The following is a 26767-nucleotide window of genomic DNA, read 5'->3' on the forward strand; positions in this document are numbered from 1 at the left end:
AAAAAAAAGAGGGTAAAGTGCACAGGGCGCAGCCGGGGTTCAGGACCGAGCAGCGTCAACGAGAGAGGCACGCAGGAAAACGCGCGGCCGGTGTTCAAGGGCTGAGCAGCGTCCGCGGGGGAAGAAAGGAAGCGCGGGAGACGCCATTTGAGCCGCAGCGGAGAAGAAGGGAGCCGCAGCGGAGAAGAAGGGAGCGCGCGGGAGATGCCATTTTGAGCCACAGTGGAGAAGGGAGAGCGCGGGAAGAAAGGAAAGCGCGGGAGACGCCATTTTGAGCCAGCGGAGAAGAAGGGAGAGCGCGGGAGACGCCATTTTGAGCCAGTCTAACCACACCCAGGGATGCCGAAGAGTGGCAGTGTCACAGCGTTCGACAATGAAGTCGAAGATTGGGCGACATATATAGAACGCATAGAAGTGTACTGCAAGGCGAATGAAGTGCCAGATGCCAGGAAAGCGCTGGTATTGTTGAATTCCATGGGTGCAAAAACGTACGGCTTACTGCGAAACCTAGTAACCCCAGAGAAGCCAGTGGAAAAGGATTTTGAAAGCATAGTGGCAATCCTACAGGACCACTTAAACCCCACACCGCTGCTGATAGCAGAAAGATTTAAGTTTCACAAAAGGAACCAGCATAAAGACGAAAGTAATGCTGAGTATTTAACGGAACTGCGCAAGCTATCGAAACACTGCCAGTTTGGAACAGGACTAGCAGATACTTTAAGGGACAAGTTTGTGTGTGGGCTTCAAAGTGAAGGAACCCAGAAACAGCTTCCATCAGAAAAGGATCTTACGCTGGACAAGGCTTTCAGCATGGCAGTATCACACGAAGCAGCCGCACGGGGCGCTGCAGAGATACAACGGAGACAGCAAGAATATGGCACAAATGAAATGTCATATGGAGCAGTGAAGTGTTATCGCTGCGGCAGAACAACACACGACCATAAGGATTGTTGGTTCAAGGACCAAGTGTGCAGACAGTGTGGAAAAGTAGGACACATAGCAAGAGTCTGCAGGTCGGGAAAGAAAACCAGCAGCAAGAAATCTCCACAGGAGAAGTACAAAAAGGTACATAAGGTGACGGAGAGTAGTTCAGACGAACAGAAAAGTGATACAGACTCCGGAAGCAAGGAGCTGGGTTGTCTGAAACTACATAATGTAATCAAAATGGAGGATCACCAAACTATCTGGGTCACGCTCAAGATAGACGGAGTCCAAGTGAAAATGGAATTGGACACAGGATCAGCCCTAACAGTCATAAACCGAAGGGACTACAAGCGGCTATTCTCACATATACCCTTGAGAGATACAGAGATTGTCTTGAAGACGTACACGGGGCAAAAAGTCTACCCCAAAGGAAAAATAAGGGTGAACGTGATATACAATGGCAAGGAAACACCAAAAATGGACCTATATGTATTGCCAGATGGAGGACCACCACTACTAGGACGTGAAATAACAACAGAAAATGCTGGAAAAACTCAGCAGGTCAGGCAACATCCGTGGAGAGAAATTTGAGTTGACGTTTCGGGTTTGACCCTTCTTCAAAACTGGAGAGAAAAGGAACTAGATCGAAGGCAGGGCTGCGATCGGACAAAAGAATAAAAGAACCAAAAGAAGTAAAAGAGATTAGAAGCTAGACGAGATGGTAATAGGCTGGGATTAGGTGTAAAGTGTAATGGCAGGGCAAAAGATAGCTGCCAGGTGTGAGAGAGAAACAAAAGGAAAGGGGGGGGGGGGAGGAAAGGAGTGGAAAAATATAAGTAAAAATGAAATAGGGGCCAAGGTTATGATCTGAAATTGTTGAACTCGATATTGAGACCGGAAGGCTGCAGAGTGCCTAATCGGAAGATGAGGTGCTGTTCCTCGAGTTTACGTTGAGCTTCCGTGGAACAGTACAAGAGGCCTTTCCTCCCCCCCCCCTTTCCTTTTGTTTCTCTCTCACACCTGGCAGCTATCTTTTGCCCTGCCATTACACTTTACACCCAATCCCAGCCTATTACCATCTCGTCTAGCTTCTAATCTCTTTTACTTCTTTTGGTTCTTTTATTCTTTTGTCCGATCGCAGCCCTGCCTTCGATCTAGTTCCTTTTCTCTCCAGTTTTGAAGAAGGGTCAAACCCGAAACGTCAACTCAAATTTCTCTCCACGGATGTTGCCTGACCTGCTGAGTTTTTCCAGCATTTTCTGTTGTTATTTCGGATTTCCAACATCTGCAGTATTTTGCTACTATACTACTAGGACGTGAATGGATCCGGAAGATACAGTTAGATTGGCATTCCATACAAGCACTGACGGTAGATGCCAAAAAGGATGACGAAGTCACACCTGGACGACTGTCAAAAATGCTAACTGACGCACAAGAAGTGTTCCAGGAGGGACTCGGAACACTAAAAGGCATAACAGCAACGATCAAAATAGAGGAAAATGCAAGCCCAAAGTTTTTTTTAAGGCCAGACCGGTGCCTTATGCGATCCGCCCAGCCGTCGAAGCAGAGCTGGAAGGGTTGGAACGTTCTGGAGTACTGTCCAAAGTAGACTGGAGCGAGTGGGCTACACCCATCGTTCCTGTAATGAAGAGGTCTTTGAGTAATACGCCTGGGGAACCAAAGAAGGTTCGCATCTGTGGGGACTTTAAGGTGACAGTGAACCCAGTCCTTCACATGGTACAATATCTGCTTCCGCGGATTGAAGATATTTTCGCCTCGCTATCTGGAGGAAAACGCTTCACTAAGATTGATCTGGCCCAGGCGTACCTGCAAATGGAGGTAGAAGAAGCCTCGAAACAGTACCTCACAATCAACACTCACAAAAGTCTCTACCAATACAACCGGCTGGTGTTCGGGGTAGCATCAGCTCCGGCTATTTGGCAAAGGGCAATGGATCAAGTCCTGCAAGGGATTCCAGGGACCCAGTGTTATTTGGACGACATCCTGGTCACGGGCGAAAATGACAGTGATCACCTCGCCAACCTGGAGCAGGTGCTCACTAGATTGAAGGAATATGGGCTCCGAGCTAATCGCCACAAATGCGAGTTTTTCCAGAAGCAGATCTCGTATTGTGGCCACGTTATTGATGAAGAGGGGTTACATAAGTCCCCTGAAAAGATTGAGGCAGTAGTCAAGGCTCCAGCACCGGAAAATGTGTCACAACTGAGGTCGTTCCTCGGGCTGGTGAACGACTACCATAAGTTCTTGCCGAATTTGTCTACAGTACTACACCCACTGAACACCCTACTGCAAACGGGGGTACCATGGAAGTGGAATGACGAATGTAAACGAGCTTTCCAGAAGTGCAAAGAATTGATCACATCAAAAGAGGTGTTGGCTCATTTCAACCCAGCACTACCAATGCGGTTGGCGTGTGATGCATCACCCTATGGTATTGGTGCGGTGCTGTCGCACAAATTCCTGGACGGCTTGGAGAGGCCAGTAGCCTTTGCGTCTCGGTCACTAACCTCAGCCGAGCGTAACTACGCCCAGATTGACAGGGAGGCCCTCAGCCTAGTGTGGGGAGTAAAAAAGTTCAGCCACTATCTGCACGGGCAGAAGTTCACCTTGCTGACTGACCACCAACCACTTGTCTCCATCTTTAATCCAAAGAAGGGCGTTCCGGTGATGACTGCGCAACAGCTACAAAGATGGTCCCTTTTTCTAGGGGCGAACCAATATGAAATAGAGTATAAGGGCACGAAACAGCATGGAAACGCTGATGGGCTATCACGCCTGCCACTGCCTACTGCGGAGGAAGCACCAGCAGTGGACCCTGTCGAAATATTTTATTCGACTATAATTGAACGCTTGCCAGTAACTAACGCGGATATAGAGAAAGAGACCCGAAATGACCCGACACTGTCTCGGGTATATGATTTGACGGTGAAGGGATGGCCAACACATGGCGACTCACTGTTGCCAGCATTCTCATCCAGAAGAGAACAGCTGTCAGTATGCCAAGGGACCTTGATGTGTGGATCCCGAGTGGTAATTCCACCCAAGTTAAGGGAGAGAGTGCTCAATGAGCTTCACGAAGGCCATCTGGGAGGGGTGAAAATGAAAAGCCTTGCTAGGGCTTATGTGCGGTGGCCGGGGATCGATCAGCAAATCGAGGACCTGACCAAGAGCTGCTCAGGATGCCAGAAGGTCCAAAATGCACCACCACATGCCCCTCTACACCCATGGGAGTGGCCCTCCTCTCCATGGCAACGGGTGCATATTGATTTTGCTGGTCCATTCATGGACTCAATGTTCTTAATAGCCGTGGATGCGCACTCGAAATGGCCTGAGGTGATCAAAATGTCCTCCACCACGGAGAAAACGATTGCAGTCCTACGGACCATATTTGCCAGGAACGGCTTGCCAGAGCAGATTTGCTCTGATAACGGACCACAGTTTGTGTCCGAAGTGTTCCGGAAATTTATGAGAAGGAATGGGGTAAGGCATTACACATCCGCCCCGTATCTTCCAGCCACAAATGGATTGGCTGAGAGGTTCGTACAAACCTTTAAAAAGGCAGTAAGGGCCATGTGCGATGACGACATTCCACTGCAGCATAAGGTGGACAATTTCCTGTTAGCCTACAGAAATGCGACACATGCAGTTACCAACCAGACCCTGGCCATGATGTTCTTTAACCGAAGGTTGAGATCTCGTCTGGATTTGCTCAGACCAAATGTGCGAAGAAATGTTGAGAATAAGCAATTCCAGCACATCAATGAGAAGCCGACAAGGAGCTTCAATGTAGGGCAACCAGTCTTGGCCTGCGACTACAGAACAGAGAAATGGCAACCAGGAACGATATGCACACGGCAGGGGCCACTAATGTACACAGTGGATGTTGGGGAGAACATTGTGAGACGCCATGTCGACCAAATCCTAGCTTCACAGGAACGAGTCAACCCCATGTCTCGCGTACCTGGTGATGAACCCGACATACAGGTAGCATCTACCCCAGAAACAGTAGCATCGGAAGCTGATGAACCAACCGACGACAGGGGGGCAGAATCGCCTCCACACCAAGAGCAAGACACTCAGGAAAGGCGCTATCCAGAAAGGATCAGGAAGCCGCCCCAAAGACTGAATTTATAAATGGACTATTTTCAGTTAATGTTGCATGTTAAAAGTGTTAACTGTTAAATGAATGTTATGGTACTGTTAATCTAAAAGGGGAGGAATTGTAGTGTATGTACCTTTAAGGGGAGAACTACTTTTTACAGCTCCTGTAGACTGTAGTACTGGCAGTGACCACACCTGTATATAAACCCTGAGTAGGGATCTGTACTTTTAGTTTTAGAGTAACCCTCATCCAGTAAACACCTGTTGATTGTTCCTCTGCAGTCTCTGTCGATTTATTGAAGGACACCATACATCAAAATTCACGGATTTAACAGTGAACAAAATCAGAGTTAGTACAATATGATTATATTATTACAGGTGTTCTTGTTCAGGTGGATGGAAAAGGGTATCTTATTATTTAGATATTAAAATATCAGCACCTTTGTCATCCGCAAATGATCAAAAATTTGGTCTTCTAATAAGAAACCTTTTATTAGGTGAGATAATTCCTCACTGTCCTTGTCTGGTTAGATGATTAACATCAAGTGAAATGTTTTGCCAAGATTTAGCTACTGTCTATCAATAATCTCTCTAAAGGCACCCGAGGAGGATATATTGGGGGGATTTTCAACTTATGGCTAAAACGGGCGTAAAGAGGGCGGGACGTTAGCAGTGCCTGCCTGCTGACTTGGGAAAAGGAACAAACCATTTTAATGTTTGTGCCTCATTTCTATCTGATGGGCAAGCTAAGGGGGGTGGGGGGGGAGATTCAGACAGAAGTGCTGCCATTTAAAGGCAGCCTGCACCTCTTTAAGGGAGGTACACTTTGCCTGTGCTGCATGTTTGTAAGCTTAAACTTGGAGAACACAGTCACAATGAGTGCTGTAAGGGTCCCTTGATTTTCAGACAGCACCATGGAGGTCTCTGCAAAGGAGTTCAACAGGAGGAAGAAGGTTCTGTTTCCGGATGATGGGAGAAGGATGCAAAAGCGAGTAGCCCAGCAACAGTGGGCAGAGGTGGTTACCTCTTCCACTGCTCCAGCTAGGCGAAGGACTTGCGATGGACCTGGAACGAGGAGCAAGAAATAAGAGTTGGTAGACAGTGACAAGGGTAAGCGTAGCATTGCGCATAGCATTGTGCTGTGGGCCTGGCAGCAGTGCCAAAAAGATTCAATGATTTGACCAGAGCTGCTAAGTTAAGATTCCAAGTCACACCTCTCTTACCCTCTGCTCAGCCCTGCACCACTTGTATCTTCAGCACTCATCAGCTTTCCCCGCCCACTTTTCCATCACTCTCATTGATTCCTACATTACATACAGTGACTATACTTCAAAAAATACTTAATTGGCTGTAAAGAACTTTGGGACATCCCAATGTCGTAGAAGGCACTATACAAATGCAAGTTTTTCTTTTATAAGTAGAATGCATTTTTTTTGTTTGTATCTACTTTATTAAGACATAAAAGGGATTACTGATGGAGAATCTCTGTTTTTAAGATCTTAAAATAGTATTTTCTGCATTACTTCTATTATTAATAGAACCAAACCTATAGCAATGATTTCCTGGGGCATATTGCAAATGGAAACATAAAAATGCCACTTGTTAACATAGTTTCATTCTAAATCTTCTTGAATAGTTCCACTCATTATTTTTCAGTAAATAAATTCAGTATTACATTTCATAATTAGAACAGAGTACTTAACACAAGCAAAAAAAAAATCACATTTGTGGTACTTTTCTTTTCCAAACGGGGCAGTGGTATTGTCAGTGTCAAACGTGCAACAGCAATCCTTGGTTTCTAATTCAATTCAATTTCAATTTGTGTAAAAAAAAGTTTGTGTTTTCCTTTCCTTTTTCTGCCCATTTATAAAAGCTATGTTGAAAATAGAGAGGATCATGTATTCTCTGCACTGCAATGTGGCAAAGTTCATGCAGGTGTGGTACCTTTTCCTTCATTACAATTCAGGGAATATCCTGGTTTTATATGATACAGCTCCTTTTTTTGTGCCTTTGGGTAATATTGTGGATGTCCCCTTTTTAATTTCTATTTGCAGACTTCACATTTCTTGTGTTCACTGATTTGCTAAACCCTTCCCTGCATGCCCCCCTCCATAGTACAGGAAACTTTGGTTTATCCGGAGGTTAACCGTCCGGAATGCTCGATCCACCGGCAAAATTCAGGAGTCGGTTCAGTAAGTTTTTTTTCTTTTTGTTGCTTTTTTTTCACCAGTCAGGCTCTGCAAGGTCTAGCTAAAGCTGTTGCTTAGCTACAGAGACGCTTGCAAGCTACGGCCGACTGTTTAGAAGCTGTGCAACAGGGTTTGTTGCTAGATACGGAGCTCAAAAGCTCCGTATGTTTTAACATTAGCGCTGGCTTGTCTGGCAGTTTTGATGGGACGGCACCAGCTCGGTCCCGTCAGCGCCGGATATCACAAAGTTTCCTGTAGTATTTTATGGGATTGTATATCCTTTCTCGTGATGATAGGACTCCATTCTCCGCATTTTATTCCACAACTGTTCAGCTTCTTATTTCTTTCACGTTCTTCCCTTAGTTTCCTAAACTTTATTTGACTATTGTGATCTGCAGTATTTTTTATTCTCCATTCTCTCACAATCCTCCACATTAATCTTAGAGATATCTTGATAACTGATATCAAAATGTTGGTACCTTGATGTTAAATGTTTTTTTGTTTGGGTTTCTAATTAAGCCATCTGTTAGAAGTTATCCCTTCATCCCCGACAAGAAGCTCCTGTCAGCTTACTATCATGCCAAAGGGAAGTCAGGAACTTGAATGTGGACGTGTATAGGTGTGAATCCACATTAAACTCCTTGTCCAATATATTGCACTATCCAGGCACCACCATTTAATGACTAGCTTTGAAGTACTGGCATAGTATTGTAGAAACTAATGTTTGTGTTTGAATTACCAGTCCAGCATAGAAAACATAAACATTTCTGAAATCATTGTTTAAATGAAAATTTTGGTTCCCACAACACTGTATTTAGGCATTAAAGAAAGCACTATATCCTAGTTACTGACCAACGCTGAAAGGAGATCCTCTCTTCCTTGGAGAACTAACTCTACTTACAAAAAGGAAATTGGTACTTTAGGGATCTATTTGTAGAAGGGGGGTCGGTAGACTTTCATAGCCTTCATACTTTGTAGGCTTTATTAAAGGCTGATTTTTTTAAAGTTTGCAAGCAAAAATTAAAGATGTACGCAATCCTTTATGATTTATTACTGAGTGCTAACATCAGCATGTTGTCTTACATAAATGTTGCTGGCTTTCTTTTTACAAAGAGTCTTGTAAATCGACAAATTAAATTTAGTATGAATGATGATGGCTTAGTTGAAAATTGTGAACAGTAGCAGACTAAAGCACAATGGGTATTCAATCACTGCCGACAAAAAGGAAAGTAAAATTAAAATCCTGTAAATAAGAAAATTGGATGGCACAATCAATCAATTAGCATACTATCCTTTCACCCCTAAAACCATGGGGGTAAAATTCAACTTTGGCAGGGGTGCAAAACTGGCCTGTCAATGGAAAGAAAAATCGGGCGGGCTGTACAGTGGGTGACCAATCCACTACCTACCCATATGTTTGAGCCCAGATCAGAATGATGGGATGAAAGGCTTCTCTCTCTACCAGGTGCAAGAGGGTTGTGAATCTTTGGAATTCTCTACCCCAGAGGGCTGTGAATGCTGAGTCTTTGAGTATATTCAAGGCTGAGATAGATAGATTTTTGGACTCTAGGGGAATCAAGGGATATGGAGATCGGGCGGGAAAGTGGAGTTGAGGTCGATGATCAGCCATGATCTTATTGAATGGCGGAGCAGGCTCGAGGGGCCGTATGGCCTACTCCTGCTCTTACTTCTTATGCTCTTATAAATGAAGTGGGTTTGGACATTCAACCACAGTAACCACAGGCTCACAACACAAAACTGCCTATAGTTAGACAGCTCATGTAGGAAATTTAAAAAACAAATCACACTGATACTCTTATAAAAGTGGGTGCTAAGGTGCATTAATAATGCAGGTAAAGTCACTTGTACAGTATGGAAAATGGGAGTCGTCCAAACCACGGGAAAGGTTCAGACAAGAAATTGTGGGATCTTTATCACGTGGATGTGACCAAGGTAGGAAATAGGCCACTACATTTTTAGGTCGTACTGCTGATCTGGTTGAAGTGATTGCAAAATAAAAAAAATATAGCAACAACAGTTATAAAGGTATTCTATTACTAGGTTCTTTACAAAAGCTACCCATTTTTATTATACTGTGCCGTGAATTTGCCGAATGATATAAATTTTATATGTTAGAATGTAGCATTAAACAGGATAACTACGGACTTCATCAAGTGCTCAACAATACTAGCAGGAGATTCTTGGTAATTTGACAAGAACAAATCACCAAAGTTACAGATAAAAGATCAGTCGGCACTCCTCAGATCTTGTTTTCATCCTTGCATAAAACTAAGTGAATCAGATTTATCAAGCAGCTGAAGATTACTACAATCTATCACCAAGCACTTACATATGCATCTCTTGAACCACTGTTGGAACCAAGTCGAACTTCTTTGAAGTCTCTCTTAAATTGGGTAAAAGACTCTTCTGATCGCCATATCTGGACAGCAAAATACATGGTTTAAAGATTCGAAGCAACTTAGATGAAGAGTTGTTGTAAGTAAAGCTCCAACCTAAGTTACTATATGTGTTTATTTTTAATTATTCTGTTTTAGTAATCAACACTATTTTGGAAGTTGTGCCTTGACAAAATCAGTTATTACAACATGACTGCTCACTTCACTTTTCAGCAAGTAGGAGTCAGAGATCCAGGCCACTGATTTCTCCTACATTCTAGTGCTAGGTGCATCACCAGTGTAGATCCCTCTACTTCACTCTCTAACCCAACAGTGGTGTCAATCACTGTGCTGCTGCTTGGGAGTGATGGAGTATGTGACGGTGCCTCCTCAGAGGGACTCTGCTCCTCTGAGGTCTCTTCTTCGGAGGACACTGTTTGTTGAGAATGACCTAGAGGAAAGATAAAAGGGAGGAGTTAGGATGTCATTCGGAGGCTGCACAGTTGCAGAAGACATGCATCATGATGTGATCTGATGTAGGCAAGCTGGCTGAATGTGCATTTTTCCAGTAACTGTCAGAGATCTTGTTCAGTCTGACCCCAGCCTTGAAATGCCCAATGCGCACAGTGTGAAGGGAGGAAAGAAGAGGCGAGTGTGTGTTTGTCATGAGAATGAGAGGTGATGTAATGTAGCCTTGTGCTGGATGGTGAAGGAAATGATGGTAGGAAGGGATTGGTAAAAGTGATGGGGAAGGGGGTGAAGAACGACTGCCATGTGTTGTAGAGAGAGATGGATAAATAAAGAGCAGTACTCACCCATGCTACTCTAGCGAGGTCACCGAGGCACTTCCTGCACTGTATCCAGGTCCTGGGGGTGGCACTCCTGGAGCTGATGACCTCTGAAATCTCTCTCCACAGCTGGTGGACAGAGTGTATGGCAACCCTCCTGGCATTGCAGGAGAACAGGAGTTGCTTCCTCAACCTCACCTCTTCCGCAAGCAGCTCCAGGGAGGTTTTCGAAAACCTGGGGGCTTGCCTGCAACTCATTTCATAGAAGATTCTTCTTCCAGCACCTTGGAAGCAAAAGAATGCAGAAGGGCATGCAGCCTCCCTTTGAGAGGTGCATTTCCACTTTGAATAGGTCTCTGGCTGACCCGCCGGAAATTGCTCCCCAGAAGTTGGCAGGTTTCCCTTCAGGTCAGCCAATTTAATGGGAAAGTCATCGGTGAGATTAGAATGAGACCTGGTAGTTAAAATACCCTGGGCCTGTTTTTGGCTGAAGCGGGTAAGTTTTAAATTGAAACAAAAACACACCCGCCCAAAACTGATCCAGAGTTAAAATGGGATTGATGTTGCTCTGCAAATGAATGTACGAAAGTGCCCGTATAAAGTTGCATGATAATAAGTAGCAGTACATACTTGCCAGCAAAATAATACTGAAAGGAAATCACAAACACCAAAAATTAAAACTGAAACAAAAATAATTTCAATCTGCAGTGCCTGATGATATGATTTCTTGATCAGCAATTATTTCACTAATAAGAGTACTTGCTTGCAGCAACTATTAGAGAATCTTGTAAGAAAAATCTAAAAGGATTACATGATGGACAATGTCAAACCATCAAGTCAGAAGATTCAGTATCAGTTATGCTTTTAATGTGGAAAATCTACTGTGCCCCACTTTATGTATTTTTACTCGGTCAAATATTTGTTTTGTTTTGCTACTATACCAACAAAACATTTGTGGATATATATGAGATGATCTAAAGCTTCTAATCTTACAAACAGACACACACATGAATAATGATAAGCTGCTCTTAAAGACAAACATCATGTGATCCATGGGATAAAGAAAGTAAAAATTCTGGGAAGGAAAAGCAATCAAAAGCACAATGGGGCAAATCAGAGCATGTTTTAAAAATCTGGGAGAAAGGTTTAACATATCATAATGAACGAACTTTTTATTGTAATTATGTAATCAAAGCATTATTTGCCAATTAATAGATCATCAATTCTATTTTAAGCTTGTAAAATCAAAATCCATTTCCTGCTTGCTCGGAACAGAAACCATACCTCTTGTTTCAAGGCTTTAACCTTGCTCTCCAGGTGGTGTATATCCTGCAGCTGATTCAGATTCTCTGTGTCTTTCACAGTCATCTCATTGTGTAGTTCAGTTATGGTGTCCTGTAATTCTTGAATTTTCTGTTCCTTATCAATTACCTGTAATAATCAGAAACAAGCCATTGTAAGCAAAAAAATGGCATTACCTGTCCTCGCACTTTTACAAAACATTAACGATTTCATCTGTTTGCAAAGGAGCAGATGCAATTATGGAAGACTCTATTAATTATACCTTTTTATTTCTTTACTATCTAATAAATATTATGTTTTAAAAATTCAATTATAACATTTTAAATAATTTAATCCCATTTGCTACCTTCCTACTTCAATGCTGTCTTTCAACAAAAAGAGCACTGTGGTTTAGACCAGGGATTGCTCTTTTGCTGTGGTCAATGCTACTTTATATTGGCTAACTGAGGTAGAGAGAGAATTAAATTAGTTTCTTTGTGGATTCTGCACCACTACCATGAGGTGTTACTGACGTAAGAAAACTACTAGGCACTTGGTCTAAGCATTAAACAAAGCTTTAATCAACTGTTTTACAACATGGAGGTCTAGTTATGTCCTTCACTAGTTCCTGTTAAGAATGTCCTGCGCAAGCTGGGCCCATGCCCGAGTATTTATACTCTCCCTGGACAGCGCCACCCATAAGCCGCTCAGTATTATTTCATATAAGTCATTCTTTCATGAATGACTGATTCATGTCAGTTACATTTATTGGTCTGGCTAAGAAATGGAAAATTGGCTCATAGAAGGTAACCAAGTTTAAATGTCAGTTGAGACTGAAAAGAGTGCTCTGATGGGAATCCAATGGTCTACTTGTAGGGCTACTATTTATGCAATTTTTATTCATGGCAGCCGTAAAATCCTTGTGACTTATTAGTACTCAGGATTCCCTCTATGGAGAAGTTATCCATTTCTCAGCCAAATCAGTGATTACAACTCAACTTTAACACCCTCGTACCTCCACATCTCTTAAGCCACCTCTCAGCTACCAGCCTTACCCTCGGTTTGCAATAGAGCCTACAGCTCTTCTTTACGGCAACATCTTGGAAGCTTCATCTTCCTTGTGGACACCAATACAGCAAGTGGCAGCTGCACTGAAATCTTCATCTGATCCCCAGCTAAAAAGCAGCCAGGCACCAATCGGTGCCGCTATCTCCATGGAGGTGTAGCTTGGGAGGAAAGAGTGGACAGATTGGAGTGCGGCATGGATTGCAGCTTCCAGATCGTGACAACTGCTCTCAGGGCTTTCAGAATCTGATCCTCTGCCTGATACTATCGTCGCTCGGGATAGCAGCATATGCCAGACTCCCAGCCATTCCCCTCAGAGCAACATGCGAGTGGAACATGGGAGCAGTGGCTCCATGCCAGAGGCCAGCTGCCATGAGACGAGTGCCACCTCAGTCCCATAAATCTACTGTACAGCATTAGAAGCCAACCATCTCCCGCGATCCTGACACTCAGGTGGCATTTAGAAGAAGCACTAGAAGAGATAGAAAGGGACGTCCAGGCACCCAAGTGAAACACGGTGTTAGACAGCAGGTCTGGCTCCACTCCCACTCAGACAAAAAACAAACGCAGATTGGGTGACCACTTTGCGGAACACCTCCGTTCAGTCCGTAAGGAGGACCCCGAGCTTCCGGTCGCCTGTCACTTTAATTCACCGCTGCACTCCCACTCAGACCTCACTGTCCTCAGCCTCTTGCATTGTTCCACGGAAGATCAGCGTAAGCTTGAGGAACAGCACCTCATCTTTCGATTAGGCACTTTACAGCCTTCTGGACTCAACATAGAGTTCAACAATTTCAGATCATAACCTGGCCCCTACCATATAGATATTTTTTATCCACACTTTTTGATTGTGCCTTATGTTCTTCTCTCCCACAGGGCAGCGGTCTTTCATTCTGCCAGCACAATTTGCACATCATCTAGAGCCATCCTTTGTTTCTTAACCTGTCCCATTACCATCTCCTTTTGCCTTGAAAATCTCTTAATGTCTCTTAACCTCTCATAGAAAGATAGAAGATAGGAGCAGGAGTAGGCCATTCGGCCCCTTGAGCTTGTTCCGCCATTTAATGAGATCATGGCTGATCATCCAAAATTCAGTGCCCTGTCCCTGCTTTCTCCCCATATCCCTTGATCCCTTTAGCCTTAAGAAATATATCAAACTCCTTCTTGAATATATTTAATAAGTTGGCCTCAACTGCCTTCTGTGGTAGAGAATTCCACAGGTTCACCACTCTCTGGGTGAAGAAATTCCTCCTCATCTCAGTCCTAAATGGCTTACCCCTTATCCTTAGACTGTGACCCCAGTTCTGGACTCCCCGACCATCGGGAACATCCTTCCTGCATCTAGTCTGTCTAGTCCTGTTAGAATTTTATAAGTTTCAACGAGATCTCCTCTCATTCTTCCAAACTCTAGCGAATATAAGCCTAATCGACCCAATCTCTCCTCATACATCATTCCTGCCATCCCAGGTATCAGTCTGGTGAATCTTCGCTGCACTCCCTCCAGGGCAAGAACATCCTTCCTCAGATAAGGCGACCAAAACTGCACACAACACTCAAAAGTGTGGTCTCACGAAGGCCCTGTACAACTGCAGCAAGACATGCTTGCTCCTGTACTCGAATTCTCTCGCTATGAAGGCCAACATACCATTTGCCTTCTTAACCGTCTGCAGCACCTGCATACTTACCTTCAGCGACTGGTGCACAAGGACACCCAGGTCTCGTTGCACTTCCCCTTTTCCCAATCTATTGCCGTTCAGATAATAATCTGACTTTCTGTTTTTGCCACCAAAGTGGTAAACCTCGCATTTATCCACATTATACTGCATCTGCCATGCATCTGCCCAATCACCCAACCTGTCCAAATCATAATGGAGTTTCTCTGCATCCTCCTCACAGTACACACGCCCACCCAGCTTTGTGTCGTCTGCAAACTTGGAGATATGACATCTAGTTCCCTCGTCTAGATCATTAATATATAATGTGAATAACTGGGGTCCTCGCACCGATCCCTGCAGTACCCCACTAGTCACTGCCTGCCATTCGGAAAAAGACCCGTTTATTCCAACTCTTTGCTTCCTGTCTGCCAACCAGTTCTCTATCCAAGTCAGTACCTTACCCCCATCTCATGTGCTTTAACTTTGCACGCCAATCTCTTATGCGGGACCTTATCGAAAGCCTTCTGAAAGTCCAAATACACCACATCCACTGGTTCTCCCTTATCTATTCTACCAGATACATCCTCAAAAAATTCCAGTAGATTAGTCAAGCATGATTTACCTTTTGTAAATCCATGTTGACTTTGTCCGATCCTGTCACTGTTTTCCAAGTGCTCTGCTATTACATCTTTTATAATGGACTCTAGCATTTTCCTCACTACCGATGTCAGACTTACCGGTCTATAATTCCCCGTTTTCTCTCTACCACCTTTTTTGAATAGTGGGGTTACATTAGCTACCCTCCAATCCATGGGAACTGTTCCAGAGTCTATAGAATTTTGGAAGATGACCAGCAATGCATCTACTATTTCCAGGGCCACTTCCTTAAGTACCCTAGGATGTAGATTATCAGGCCCTGGGGATTTATCGGCCTTCAATTTCCCTAACACCATTTCCCTACAAATACTGATTTCATTCAATTCCTCCCTCTCATTAGACCCTATGTTCCCCGACATCTCTGGAAGGTTATTTGCATCCTCCTTTGTGAAGACATATTTAATTGGTCTGCCATTTCTTTGTTCCCCATTATAAATGAGGATGTAACTGGTAAAATAGATAAGGGAGAACCGGTGGATGTGGTGTATTTGGACTTTCAGAAGGCTTTCGATAAGGTCCAGCATAAGAGATTAGCGTGCAAAATTAAGGCACATGGGATTGGGGGCAAGGTATTGAAATTGGATGTAATATCTCCAAATTTGCAGGCGACACAAAGCTGGGAGGGAGGGTAAGCTGTGAGGAGGATGTCGTGAAACTCCAGTACGATTTGGACAGGTTGGGTGATTGAGCAGAAACATGGCAAATGCACTATAATGTGGATAAATGTGAGGTTATCCACTTTGGTGGCAAAAACAGGAAGGCAGACTATTATTTGAATGGCAATAGATTTGGAGAAGGGGAAGTGCAAAGAGACCTGGGTGTTCTTGTGCACCAGTCGCTGAAGGTAAGCATGCAGGTGCAGCAGGCGGTTAAGAAGGCAAATGGTATGTTGGCCTTCGTAGCAAGAGGGTTCGATTGCAGGAACAAGGATGTCTTGCTGCAGTTGTACACCTTGAGTATTGTGTGCAGTTTTGGTCGCCTTATCTGAGGAAGGACATTCTTGCCATGGAAGGAGTGCAGCGAAGATTCACCAGGCTGATTCCTGGGATGGCAGGAATGACGTACGAGGAGAGATTGTGTCGATTGGGCTTATACTCACTGGAGTTTAGAAGATTGAGAGGGGATCTCATCGAAACCTATAAAATTCTGTCAGGCCTGGACAGACTAGATGCAGGAAGGATGTTTCCGATGGCCGGGGAGTCCAGAACCAGGGGTCATAGTCTAAGGATAAGGGGTAAGCCATTTAGGACTGAAATGAGGAGGAATTTCTTCAACGAGAGAGTGGTGAACCTGTGGAATTCCCTGCCACAGAGGGCGGTGGAGGCCAGTTCATTAAATATATTCAGGAAGGAGTTGGATATATTTCTTAAGGCTTAAGGGATCAAGGGATATGGGGAGAAGGCAGGGACAGGGTACTGAATTTGGATGATCAGCCATGATCTCATTGAATGGCGGAGCAGGCTCGATGGGCCGAATGGCCTACTCATGCTCCTATCTTCTATGTTTCTATGTTTAAATTCCCCTGATTCTGACTGCAATGGACCTACACTTGACTTCACCAAGCATTTTCTCTTCACATATCTATAGAAGCTTTTACAATCAGTTTTTATGTTCACTGCAAGCTTACTCTCATACTCTATTTTCCCCCTCTTAATTAATCCCTTTGTCCTCCTTTGCTGAATCCTAAACTGCTCTCAATCCTTAGGTTTGCTGCTTTTTCTGGCCAATTTATATGTCCTCTCCTTGGATCTTATGCTATCCCTAATTTCCCTTGTTAGCCACAGTTGAGTCACCTTTTTTGTTTTATTTTTATGCCAAACAGGGATGAACAAATTCTGTAGTTCATCCACGTGATCTTTAAATGTTTGCCATTGCCTATCCACCATCAACCCTTTAAGTAATGTTCCCCAATCCATCCTAGTCAACTCGCGCCTCATACCATCGTAGTTTCCTTTATTTAAATTCAGGACCCTAGTCTCTGAGTCAACTACTTCACTCTCCATCTTAATGAAGAATTCTATCATATTATGATCGCTCCTCCCCAAGAGGACTTGCACAACAACATTGCTAATTAATCCTTTCTCATTACATAATACCCAGTCTAAGATGGCCTGATCTCTAGTTGGTTCCTCGACATATTGGTCCAGGAAACCATCCCGCATACACTCTAGGAATTCCTCCTCCACAGTATTGTTACTAATTTGGTTAGCCCAATCTATATGTAGATTAAAGTCACCCATGATAACTGCTGTGCCCTTATTGCACGCATCTCTAATTTCCCGTTTAATGTCATCCCAATCTCAGCATTACTGTTTGGGGGTCTGTATGCAACTCCCACTAATGTTTTAGCCCCTTGCTATTTCTCAGCTTTACCCATGCAGATTCCACATCATCAGAGCTAATATCCTTCCTTACTTTTGTGTTAATCTCCTCTTTAACCAGCAATGCTACCTACCTCTTTTTCCTTTTTGCCTGTCCTTCCTGAATATTGAATACCCCTGGATGTTTAATTCGCAGCCTTGGTCACCCTGAAGTCATGTCTCCGTAATTCCAATTACATCATATCCGTTTACATCTATTTGCGCAGCTAATTGATCCACCTTATTGCGAATGCTCCATGCATTAAGACACAAAGGGGGAGAAATTGACTATAGCCCCGTTTGGGGCGCCAGCCTCGCCAGAGCGCTAAAGGTAGCGCCCCGAAAGCATTCGTGGCCGCCCGCCGGAAATTCAGTGGTAGCGCCCCAAAGGGAAGCGCGGCGCTACTGGAGGAGCCCCGCATCCCTCTTGGGGTGCTGCGACTGAATAACGTGGCGCAACGTGCCGCAGCGCCACACGCTGCGGTACGTCCCGCTGCGGTATTGTAGGCCTTCCTCCCCTTCTTAAAGGGGAGGGGCCTTGTGCAGCGCGATCTGTGGCCCAGCTGGGCCCCCGAGGATCGTGAGCAAAAGAGCCCGGCACCGAGGAGATGTGCCGGGCTCTTGGAACGCAGCCGGCACTCCGCAGGGGGGGGGGTTCAGGAGGCCGGGGACGGGAGCGCAGGCAGGTGCTGGCAGGCGGCCAACAACAAAAATGGCCGCCCTGCACCTCTCCTTTAATTTGCGCCTCCCGCGCCGCAGGTAGACCCCCCTGAACCGGTCGTACATAGCGTCCGGCGGTAAATCAGGGGTCGCTTCCAAATATCGTGGCCGGGGTGCTGCGCACACCGATGATGTCATCGGTAGCGGTGCAGCGCTAACGGCTAGCGCCACCGCTAGCGTCCCGCGGAATTTAGTGGGAGGCATGGGCAGTGGCTACTGACCCACTTAGCGCCCTCTTAAGGCGCTAACGGGTGGCGCAGCCAACTGAATTTCTCCCCCAAAGCGTTCAGGCTTGTTTTTTAACACTCTTAATCCTTTTAGAATTATTTACTGTAGCCCTGTTTAATTTACACCCTTGATTTCTCTGCATTCCACTTTTGCTTTTCTCCTTCCTGTCTTTTGTTTCTATCCTTGCTTCCCTTTCCTCTGTCTCCCTGCATTGGTTCCCAACCACCTGCCATTTTAGTTTAAACCCTCCCCAACAGCACTAACAAACACTCCCCCTAGGACATCGGTCCCGGTCCCGCCCAGGTGCAAACCGTCCAGTTTTTACTGGTCCCACCTACCCCAGAACTGATTCCAATGTCTCCTGCTTTCTATCCTATCACAGACCTTCCCTTTTGTTCTTTCATCCCCTCCCCCATTTCCTAGCCCCTACACTTGCTTAAAAATCTGTTCCATTTTCTGCTTTTTTCCAGTTCTGACAAAAGGTCATCAACCTGAAACGTTAACTCTGTTTCTCTCTTCACAGATGCTGCCTCACCTGCTGAGTATCTCCAGCATTTTCTGTTTTTATTTCAGATTTCCAGCATCTGCAGTATTTTCTTTTTGTATTAGTGTTTAATTCACTGCCACCTCTCTTCCAGGAATGCCCACCTTGAAGAAGTTCTGCTCCTCTCTCTGATGGGATTTTCGTTTGTCTCTTTTACCTTGTTCATCTTCATTGCTTTCTGTCTCCCTTCTCGTGTTTGATCAGGTATCTACCAAAACTCGCTTTCACAGCCACATATCTTTCCTCAGCAACTCTCTCTGGCTCCGACTTACTCCACATGGATTCCAACTGAAATTCCACCCTTCGTGTTTTGGATCCACCCAGGACAACAGATATCTCCAAGATATTCAGCGTTCCTCAAACCACTGCTCTCGTCGTATCCCGAGATCCACGCTGAATGTCATGCAACGCCACATGAACACTCTCGACCTCTCTCTTCAGCAGCACCGACTCACTATCTCAAAGCTGTCCGGGTCCACAGTTCCATTTCATCCTTCGCCTCATCCGGCGCTTTAACAAAAAACTTTTTTTCTTCCTTTCAGGTGTCAAGGATCGCAAGCTTCAACAACTCTTGGACACCAACACCCCTCCGGAACCTTCTTCCCCTTCACTTTCCTCTGACCCCAACCCTTCTCCCAATCTCACCCCCTGCCGCGTTTTCACTATCCCCTCTGACCTTCCCCTCTCTGACCCCGAACAATCAATCCTTAGCAAAGGCCTGAGCTTCATCCCCTTACGCCCCCACCTCAATGAATTTCGAGCTCGGCATGATGCTGAGCTCTTTTTCCGCCGCCTTCGTCTCCGTGCCCACTTCTTTGGCCAGGAGTCTTCCCCCCGCACGGCTGACCCTTTCAGTATTTGTAGGGAAATGGTGTTGGGGAAATTGATGGGATTGAAGGCCGATAAATCCCCAGGGCAAGATAATCTACATCCTAGGGTACTTAAGGAAGTGGCCCTAGAAATAGTAGATGCATTGCTGATCATCTTCCAACATTCGATAGAATCTGGAACAGTACCCATGGATTGGAGGGTAGCTAATGTTACCCCACTATTCAAAAAAGGTGGTAGAGAGAAAACGGGGAATTACAGACCGGTAAGCCTGACATCAGTAGTGGGGAAAATGCTAGAGTCCATTATAAAAGATGTAATAGCAGAGCACTTGGAAAACAGTGACAGGATCGGACAAAGTCAACATGGATTTATAAAAGGTAAATCGTGCTTTACTAATCTGGAATTTTTTGAGGATGTAACTAGTAATATAGATAAGTGAGAAGCAGTGGATGTGGTGTATTTGGACTTTCAGAAGGCTTTCGATAAGGTCCCGCATAAGAGAATAGCGTGTAAAGTTAAGGCGCATGGGATTGGGGGCAAGGTATTGACTTGGATAGAGAACTGGTTGGCAGACAGGAAGCAAAGAGTTGGAATAAACGGGTCTTTTTCCAAATGGCAGGCAGTGACTAGTGGGGTACCGCAGGGATCGGTCCTTGGACCCCAGCTATTCACAATATATATTAATGATCTAGACAAGGGAACTAGATGTAATATCTCCAAATTTGCAGATGACACAAAGCTGGGTGGGCGTGTGTGCTGTGAGGAGAATGCCGAGAAACTACAGGATGATTTGGACAGGTTGGGTGATTGGGCAGAAGCATGGCAGATGCAATATAACGTGGATAAATGTGAGGTTATCCACTTTGGTGGCAAAAACAGGAAGGCAGATTATTATCTGAATGGCAATAGATTGGGAAAAGGGGAAGTGCAACGAGACCTGGGTGTCCTTGTGCACCAGTCGCTGAAGGTAAGCATGCAGGTGCAGCAGGCGGTTAAGAAGGCAAATGATATGTTGGCCTTCGTAGCGAGAGGGTTTGAGTACAGGAACAAGGACGTCTTGCTGCAGTTGTACAGGGCCTTGGTGAGACCACATCTCGAGTATTGTGTGCAGTTTTGGTCACCTTATCTGAGGAAGGATGTTCTTGCCATGGAAGGAGTTCAGTGAAGATTCACCAAGCTGATACCTGGGGTGGCAGGAATGACGTACGAGGAGAGATTGGGACGATTGGGCTTGTACTCGCTGGAGTTTAGAAGAATGAGAGGGGATCTCATTGAAACTTATAAAATTCTGACAGGACTGGACAGACTAGATGCAGGAAGGATGTTCCCGATGGTCAGGGAGTCCAGAACTAGGGGTCACAGTCTAAGGATAAGGGGTAGGCCATTTAGGGCAGAAATGAGGAGGAATTTCTTCACCCAGAGAGTGGTGAACCTGTGGAATTCTCTACCACAGAAGGCAGTAGAGGCCAATACATTAAATATATTCAAGAAGGAGTTGGATATATTTCTTAAGGCTAAAGGGATCAAGGGGTATGGGGAGAAAGCAGGGACCGGGTACTGAATTTAGATGATCAGCCATGATCGCATTGAATGGCAGAGCAGGCTTGAGGGGCCGAATGGCCTACTCCTGCTCCTATCTTCTATGTTTCTATGTTTCTCCCCCTTTCAGAATTCTCGTTCGACTTGGACTCCTCCCTCTGGCCTCTTACCCTCTCTAGATCTTTTCATTGCAAACTGCCGGCGTGACATCGGCCGTCTCCATTTCTCTGCTCCCCTCACTCATTCCAACCTACCTCCCTCTGAACTTGCAGCACTCCATTCTCTCAGTTCCAAGCCCGACATTGTCATTAAACCTGCTGACAAGGGTGGTACTGTTGTTGTTTGGCGAACCGACCTCTACCTAGCGGAAGCTGAACGCCAACTCTCCGACACCTCCTCCTACCTCCGCCTGGACTATGACCCCACTACCGAACATCAAGCCACCATTTCCAAGACTGTCTCATCTCCTCGAGATCTTTCCCCCACAGCTGCGAACCTCATAGTTCCCCAACCCCACACAGCCCGCTTCTACCTCCTTCCCAAGATCCACAAACAGGACTGCCCTCGTAGACCCATTGGTTCCGCCTGTTCTTGCCCCACAGAACTTATCTCTTCCTATCTCGACTCTTTTTTCTCCCCTTGTCCAGTCTCTTCCCACCTACATCTGCAACTCTTCCGACGCCCTCCGCCACTTTAACAGTTTCCTGGCCCCAACCACTTCCTTTTCACTAAGGACGTACAATCTCTTTACACCTCCATCCCCCACCAGGATGGCCTGAGGGCGCTCCGCTTCTTCCTTGAACAGAGGCCCAACCAGTCCCCATCCACCACCACCCTCCTCCGCCTGTCTGAACTTGTTCTCACTTTGAACAACTTCTCCTTTGACTCCACTCACTTCCTCCAAATCAAAGGTGTTGCCTATGGGAACCCGCATGGGTCCTAGCTATGCCTGCCTTTTTGTGGGATATGTGGAACGCTCTTTGTTCCAGTCCTACTCGGGTCGCCTCCCTCACCTCTTTTTCCGGTACATTGATGACTGTATCGGTGCCGTTTCCTGCTCTCGCCCTGAACTAGATAATTTCATTCACTTTGCTTCCAATTTCCACCCTTCCCTCACCTTCACATGGTCCATCTCCGACTCTTCCCTTCCCTTCCTCGACTTCTCCGTCTCCATCTCTGGGGATAGGTTATTGACAAACATTCACTACAAGCCCACTGACTCCCACAGCTACTTGGACTACACTTCCTCCCACCCCGCCTCCTGTAAGGACTCTATTCCATTCTCCCAGTTTCTCCGTCTCCGCCGCATCTGCTCTGACGATGCTACCTTCCATACCAGTGCTTTCGACATGTCTTCCTTTTTCCTCAACCGAGGATTCCCCTCTACAGTGGTTGAGGTGGCCCTTGACCGTGTCCGTTCTATCTCCTGCACTTCTGTCCTCACCCCTGCCCCTCCCTCTCGGAACCACGATAGAGTGCCCCTTGTCCTCACCAATCACCCCACCAGCCTCCACATTCAACGAATCATCCTCCGCCATTTCCGCCACCTCCAGCGTGATCCCACCACCAAATGCATCTTCCCCTCAACTCCCCTTTCAGCATTCCATAAGGACCGCTCCCTCCGCGACACCCTTGTCCACTCCTCTATCACCCACAACACCCCTTCCCCTTCGCCCGGCACCTTCCCGTGCAAGCGCAGGAGATGCAACACATGCCCTTATATCTCCCCCCTTCCCACTGTCCAGGGCCCCAAACACTCCTTCCAGGTGAAACAGCGATTTACTTGTACTTCTTGCAATTTAGTATACTGTATTCGCTGCTCACAATGTGGTCTCCTCTACATTGAGGAGACCAAACGCAGATTGGGTGACCGCTTTGCGGAACACCTCCGTTCAGTCCGTAAGGGGGACTCCGAGCTTCCGGTCGCCTGTCACTTTAATTCACCGCTCCACTCCCACTCAGACCTCACCGTCCTCGGCCTCTTGCATTGTTCCATGTAAGCTCAGCGTAAGCTTGAGGAACAGCACCTCATCTTTCGATTAGGCACTTTACAGCCCTCCGGACTCAACATAGAGTTCAGCAATTTCAGATCATAACCTGGCCCCTATCATATATATTTTTTATCCACACTTTTTGATTGTGCCTTCTGTTCTTCTCTCCCACAGGGCAGCTGTCCTTCATTCTGCCAGCACAATTTGCACTTCATCCAGAGCCATCCTTTGTTTCTTAACCTGTCCCATTACCATCTCCTTTTGCCTTGAATATCTCTTAATGGGGGAGAAATTCAGTATCGCCCCATTTGGGACGCAGTTATCAGCTGGGCACAAAGATTAGCGCCTGGCGCTAATTATCGCTTCTGACTGCAAACTTGGCTTTTATCGCACCTGTCTTAAGGCGCAAAGGCCGAGGAGTGAGGCGCTACCTCAGAGCGCTGGCGAAGCTCATGTGATGTCAGTCAGCAATGGAACACAGACACACTGGTGCCGGCCAGTTCTTAAAGGGGAGGGTTGATCTTGCTCTCCATCCACACCCTGCTCATTGCAGCCTTGAATCTCATCAAATCTGTTGGAAAGAACAATGGAGAGGCCCAGGGAAAGAGCTCAGAGTGCAGCCCCCATATTCTCTTCTAAATTGATGGAAGGAAGATCAAATCAGAAAGAACCTAAAAGTGCTGCTCAGTACCCAAAACTTCTCAACACAGCTTTGAATATCTCCTGCAATCGCTCTCTCTCACTCAGAATGCGTAGTGCAAAAATTTCACCGACAAAAAAAAGGAAGCGGCCACCTTTAAATGGCGCTCCCCCAGTCCCTTCCCAACTGCAAAATGCTCCCCTCAACCTGTCATTGCTAGCGGCAGGCGGTACGACAGGGGGCGCCACTCAATATCCGGTCCAGGGTGCTACCAGGGCGTTGCACTGTCAACTGACGTCACAATCTGCCGGCGCAGGAGATCGTGGCGGTAGAGTTTAGCGCTGCCGCAAAATGTCTAGTTAATTTCATGAGCGCCGCAAACATCGCCGCGCACGGGCGCTAGTTGCTTTGCGCCTCATTAGCGCCCTGTTAAGGCGCTAACCAACCGAATTTTTCCCCCAATGTCTCTTAACCTCTCCTGCCTTCTATCCTATCACAGACCTTCCCTTTTGTTCTTTCATCACTTCCCCATTTCCCGGCCCCTACACCTGCTTAAAAATCTGTTCCATTTCCTGCTTTTTTCCAGTTCTGACGAAAGGTCATCGACCTGAAACGTTAACTCTCTTTCTCTCTTCACAGATGCTGCCTGACCTGCTGAATATCTCCAGCATTTTCTGTTTTTTATTTCTGGCTGCACTGTTGGACTTCTGCTTCCTCATCATTCTCTATAGCAGTTATCATGCCAAAGGCCCTCAAGTGGTGGTTCCATGTGGTGTCCCTCATTGCAGAGTACATTTATGCCGCATACAACAAACCACAATCATATGTGATATTCTTTCTGGGCTGCATTGCAAAAAACCACCAAACCTGTCCAGGGATATGAATCATTGTTTGAGAGCTCAATTGGTCTGCTCAACGAGATCTCAAGTTGACTCAGCTAGTGGAATTTCACAACCAAATAGGAGTTCCTAAAAGGAATCAAATGTACAGGGGATAACCCTCATCTCCAAGCAGGCAGCCTTTAACTTGCTGTGCAGAGGTAAACACTGCGGAGCTGGATGATTGACGCAATATAAAAGCGCCATAATAGCTGCCAAGAAAGCAAGCACAGACTTGCATGTTGTGCTCCTGGTCATCACACACCAGTTACGCATTAAAAGAATGGAACTGTTTGCAATTCTCAAAGGCAGCCGTGTTGTGTGAAAGAAGCCTGCAGGGTGACTTGGGTTAAGTCAATGACGCCTTGCACTTGGAGGAATCCTGAAATCAGCAAGAACCCTACAGCCCTATCCTGCTTTTGTATTTCCATGAGAAAAGCGATGAGTGTGTTTTCTCTAGCAAACAGGACATCAATCATCTCTTTAATACAAGCATGGGCGGCAGACTGACTAATGTTGCCGATATCCCCCGTGGCAACCTGGAAGAACCAGGAGGCAAAATAGTACAGGGCTGCATTGACCTTGACTGCAACAGACGATGCTGTACTCGCTGCAGCAGTTGGCTCCAGGACTTCTTGGACAATGTGCCACAACTTTGTCATTGACTCACTGGAGAATCAAAACCTCCTGATGCAATGTTCCTCAAAGAACAGTAGGCATGCTGTTCTGAGCCTATAAACTGTGGTGGCTAAAGATTCCTCCAAGCATAGCACCTTCTCTTTCTTCCTCCTCCTCACAAAGTGGAATTCCTAGAAGGGTCGCCCCCATCAAGAAAGAACTGTAATACCTGAAACCCCCTCACAGTTCAGAACCTACAACAGTAACAAGCACTTTCAAATCATTTAAGGACAAAAAAAAGCCCACAAGCTACAAACTAAAAAATGTCACCAAAAGTTCCACATAGCTTTACCCGAGAACCGTTGAACATCCCTTTAAATAATTTTTGAAATGCCTGCTTCAGGACATGTACCTCCCATGGTTGGCAGGAAGTGGCACTAATCAAGCAGTAAGATTGGCAAATGGCATTAGTGTCGCAAGGACATCACTTGACTCTGGGGAAAGTTAATTTCCCAGGCGCAATGGAGAGCAAAGACGGGCAGAGGCCTTGGTACCAATTTAGGGTCTATCAGAGATACTTTCTTGGTGAGTTGCTCCTGTAAACAGATGTAACAATGCACTTCCCTTGACATACAGTGTGAATACTGTAAACTTGTATGCGCCTTTCTCCAATTTTTTGACAAGCATAACTGATGAACACTGCAGCAAAATGAGGTTGATAACAAATGAAGAAGCTGGTTTATTGTCAAATGCATGTAACTGAACAAAAAGCAGCAATTCCAGACTTTTAAAAACTTCTGCTATACTTCCCGTAATAGCACACAAAAAACGCACTACATTATCTTGAATAACAGGCAGAATATTTACTTTTTGTCTCATTTCTTTTGGGGCTAGCTTCTAGTTGTAAAAACTGATCTGCTACATCTTGGTTTCTGTCTAAGAGAAGACTTGCCTTCTTGCAGCTCATTAGACTTGACTGACTTTGAACCGGGGATTTTTCTCTTTTTGTTAATTATGATCTCAGCATCAGACTACCCTGGAAACTACCCCTGCTGAGCTCAAATAAATGTGTCACCTTAACCAGAATTGGAGCGAATGATTATTAAAATGTCCAAACTAACTTTCATTATCTGAAGCATGCTAGTGCAGACACCCATCTGAATCTTAATCCACATTTCTTCAGCCCTACTGTTTTGCGAATATAACCCCTTGAGAACTAAGTACCATTTTTTTAATATTTTACACAAAGATCCCCATGGAAATCTCGAAACGTGATGAATCCATTACATCGGATCTTCACCCCCTTCACATTGCCCCAGGATTTTCAGAGCTTTGCTAAAA

At 45.5% G+C, this 26767-nt stretch overlaps 1 protein-coding gene across 1 annotated transcript in view; it reads right to left on the minus strand.

Annotated features, from left to right (window-relative positions):
* pmfbp1 (polyamine modulated factor 1 binding protein 1) overlaps positions 1-26767 on the minus strand; it is an 840874-nt gene that overhangs the window by 523956 nt on the left and 290151 nt on the right. The window contains 2 exon segments of the mRNA XM_085991731.1: positions 9586-9675; positions 11704-11850. Coding sequence (XP_085847857.1) covers positions 9586-9675; positions 11704-11850 — 237 coding nt within the window.

This window comes from Somniosus microcephalus, chromosome 6 (genome assembly GCF_052327205.1).
Source record: "Somniosus microcephalus isolate GS21.2 chromosome 6, FLI_Smic_1.0, whole genome shotgun sequence".
Classification (NCBI taxonomy): domain Eukaryota; kingdom Metazoa; phylum Chordata; class Chondrichthyes; order Squaliformes; family Somniosidae; genus Somniosus; species Somniosus microcephalus.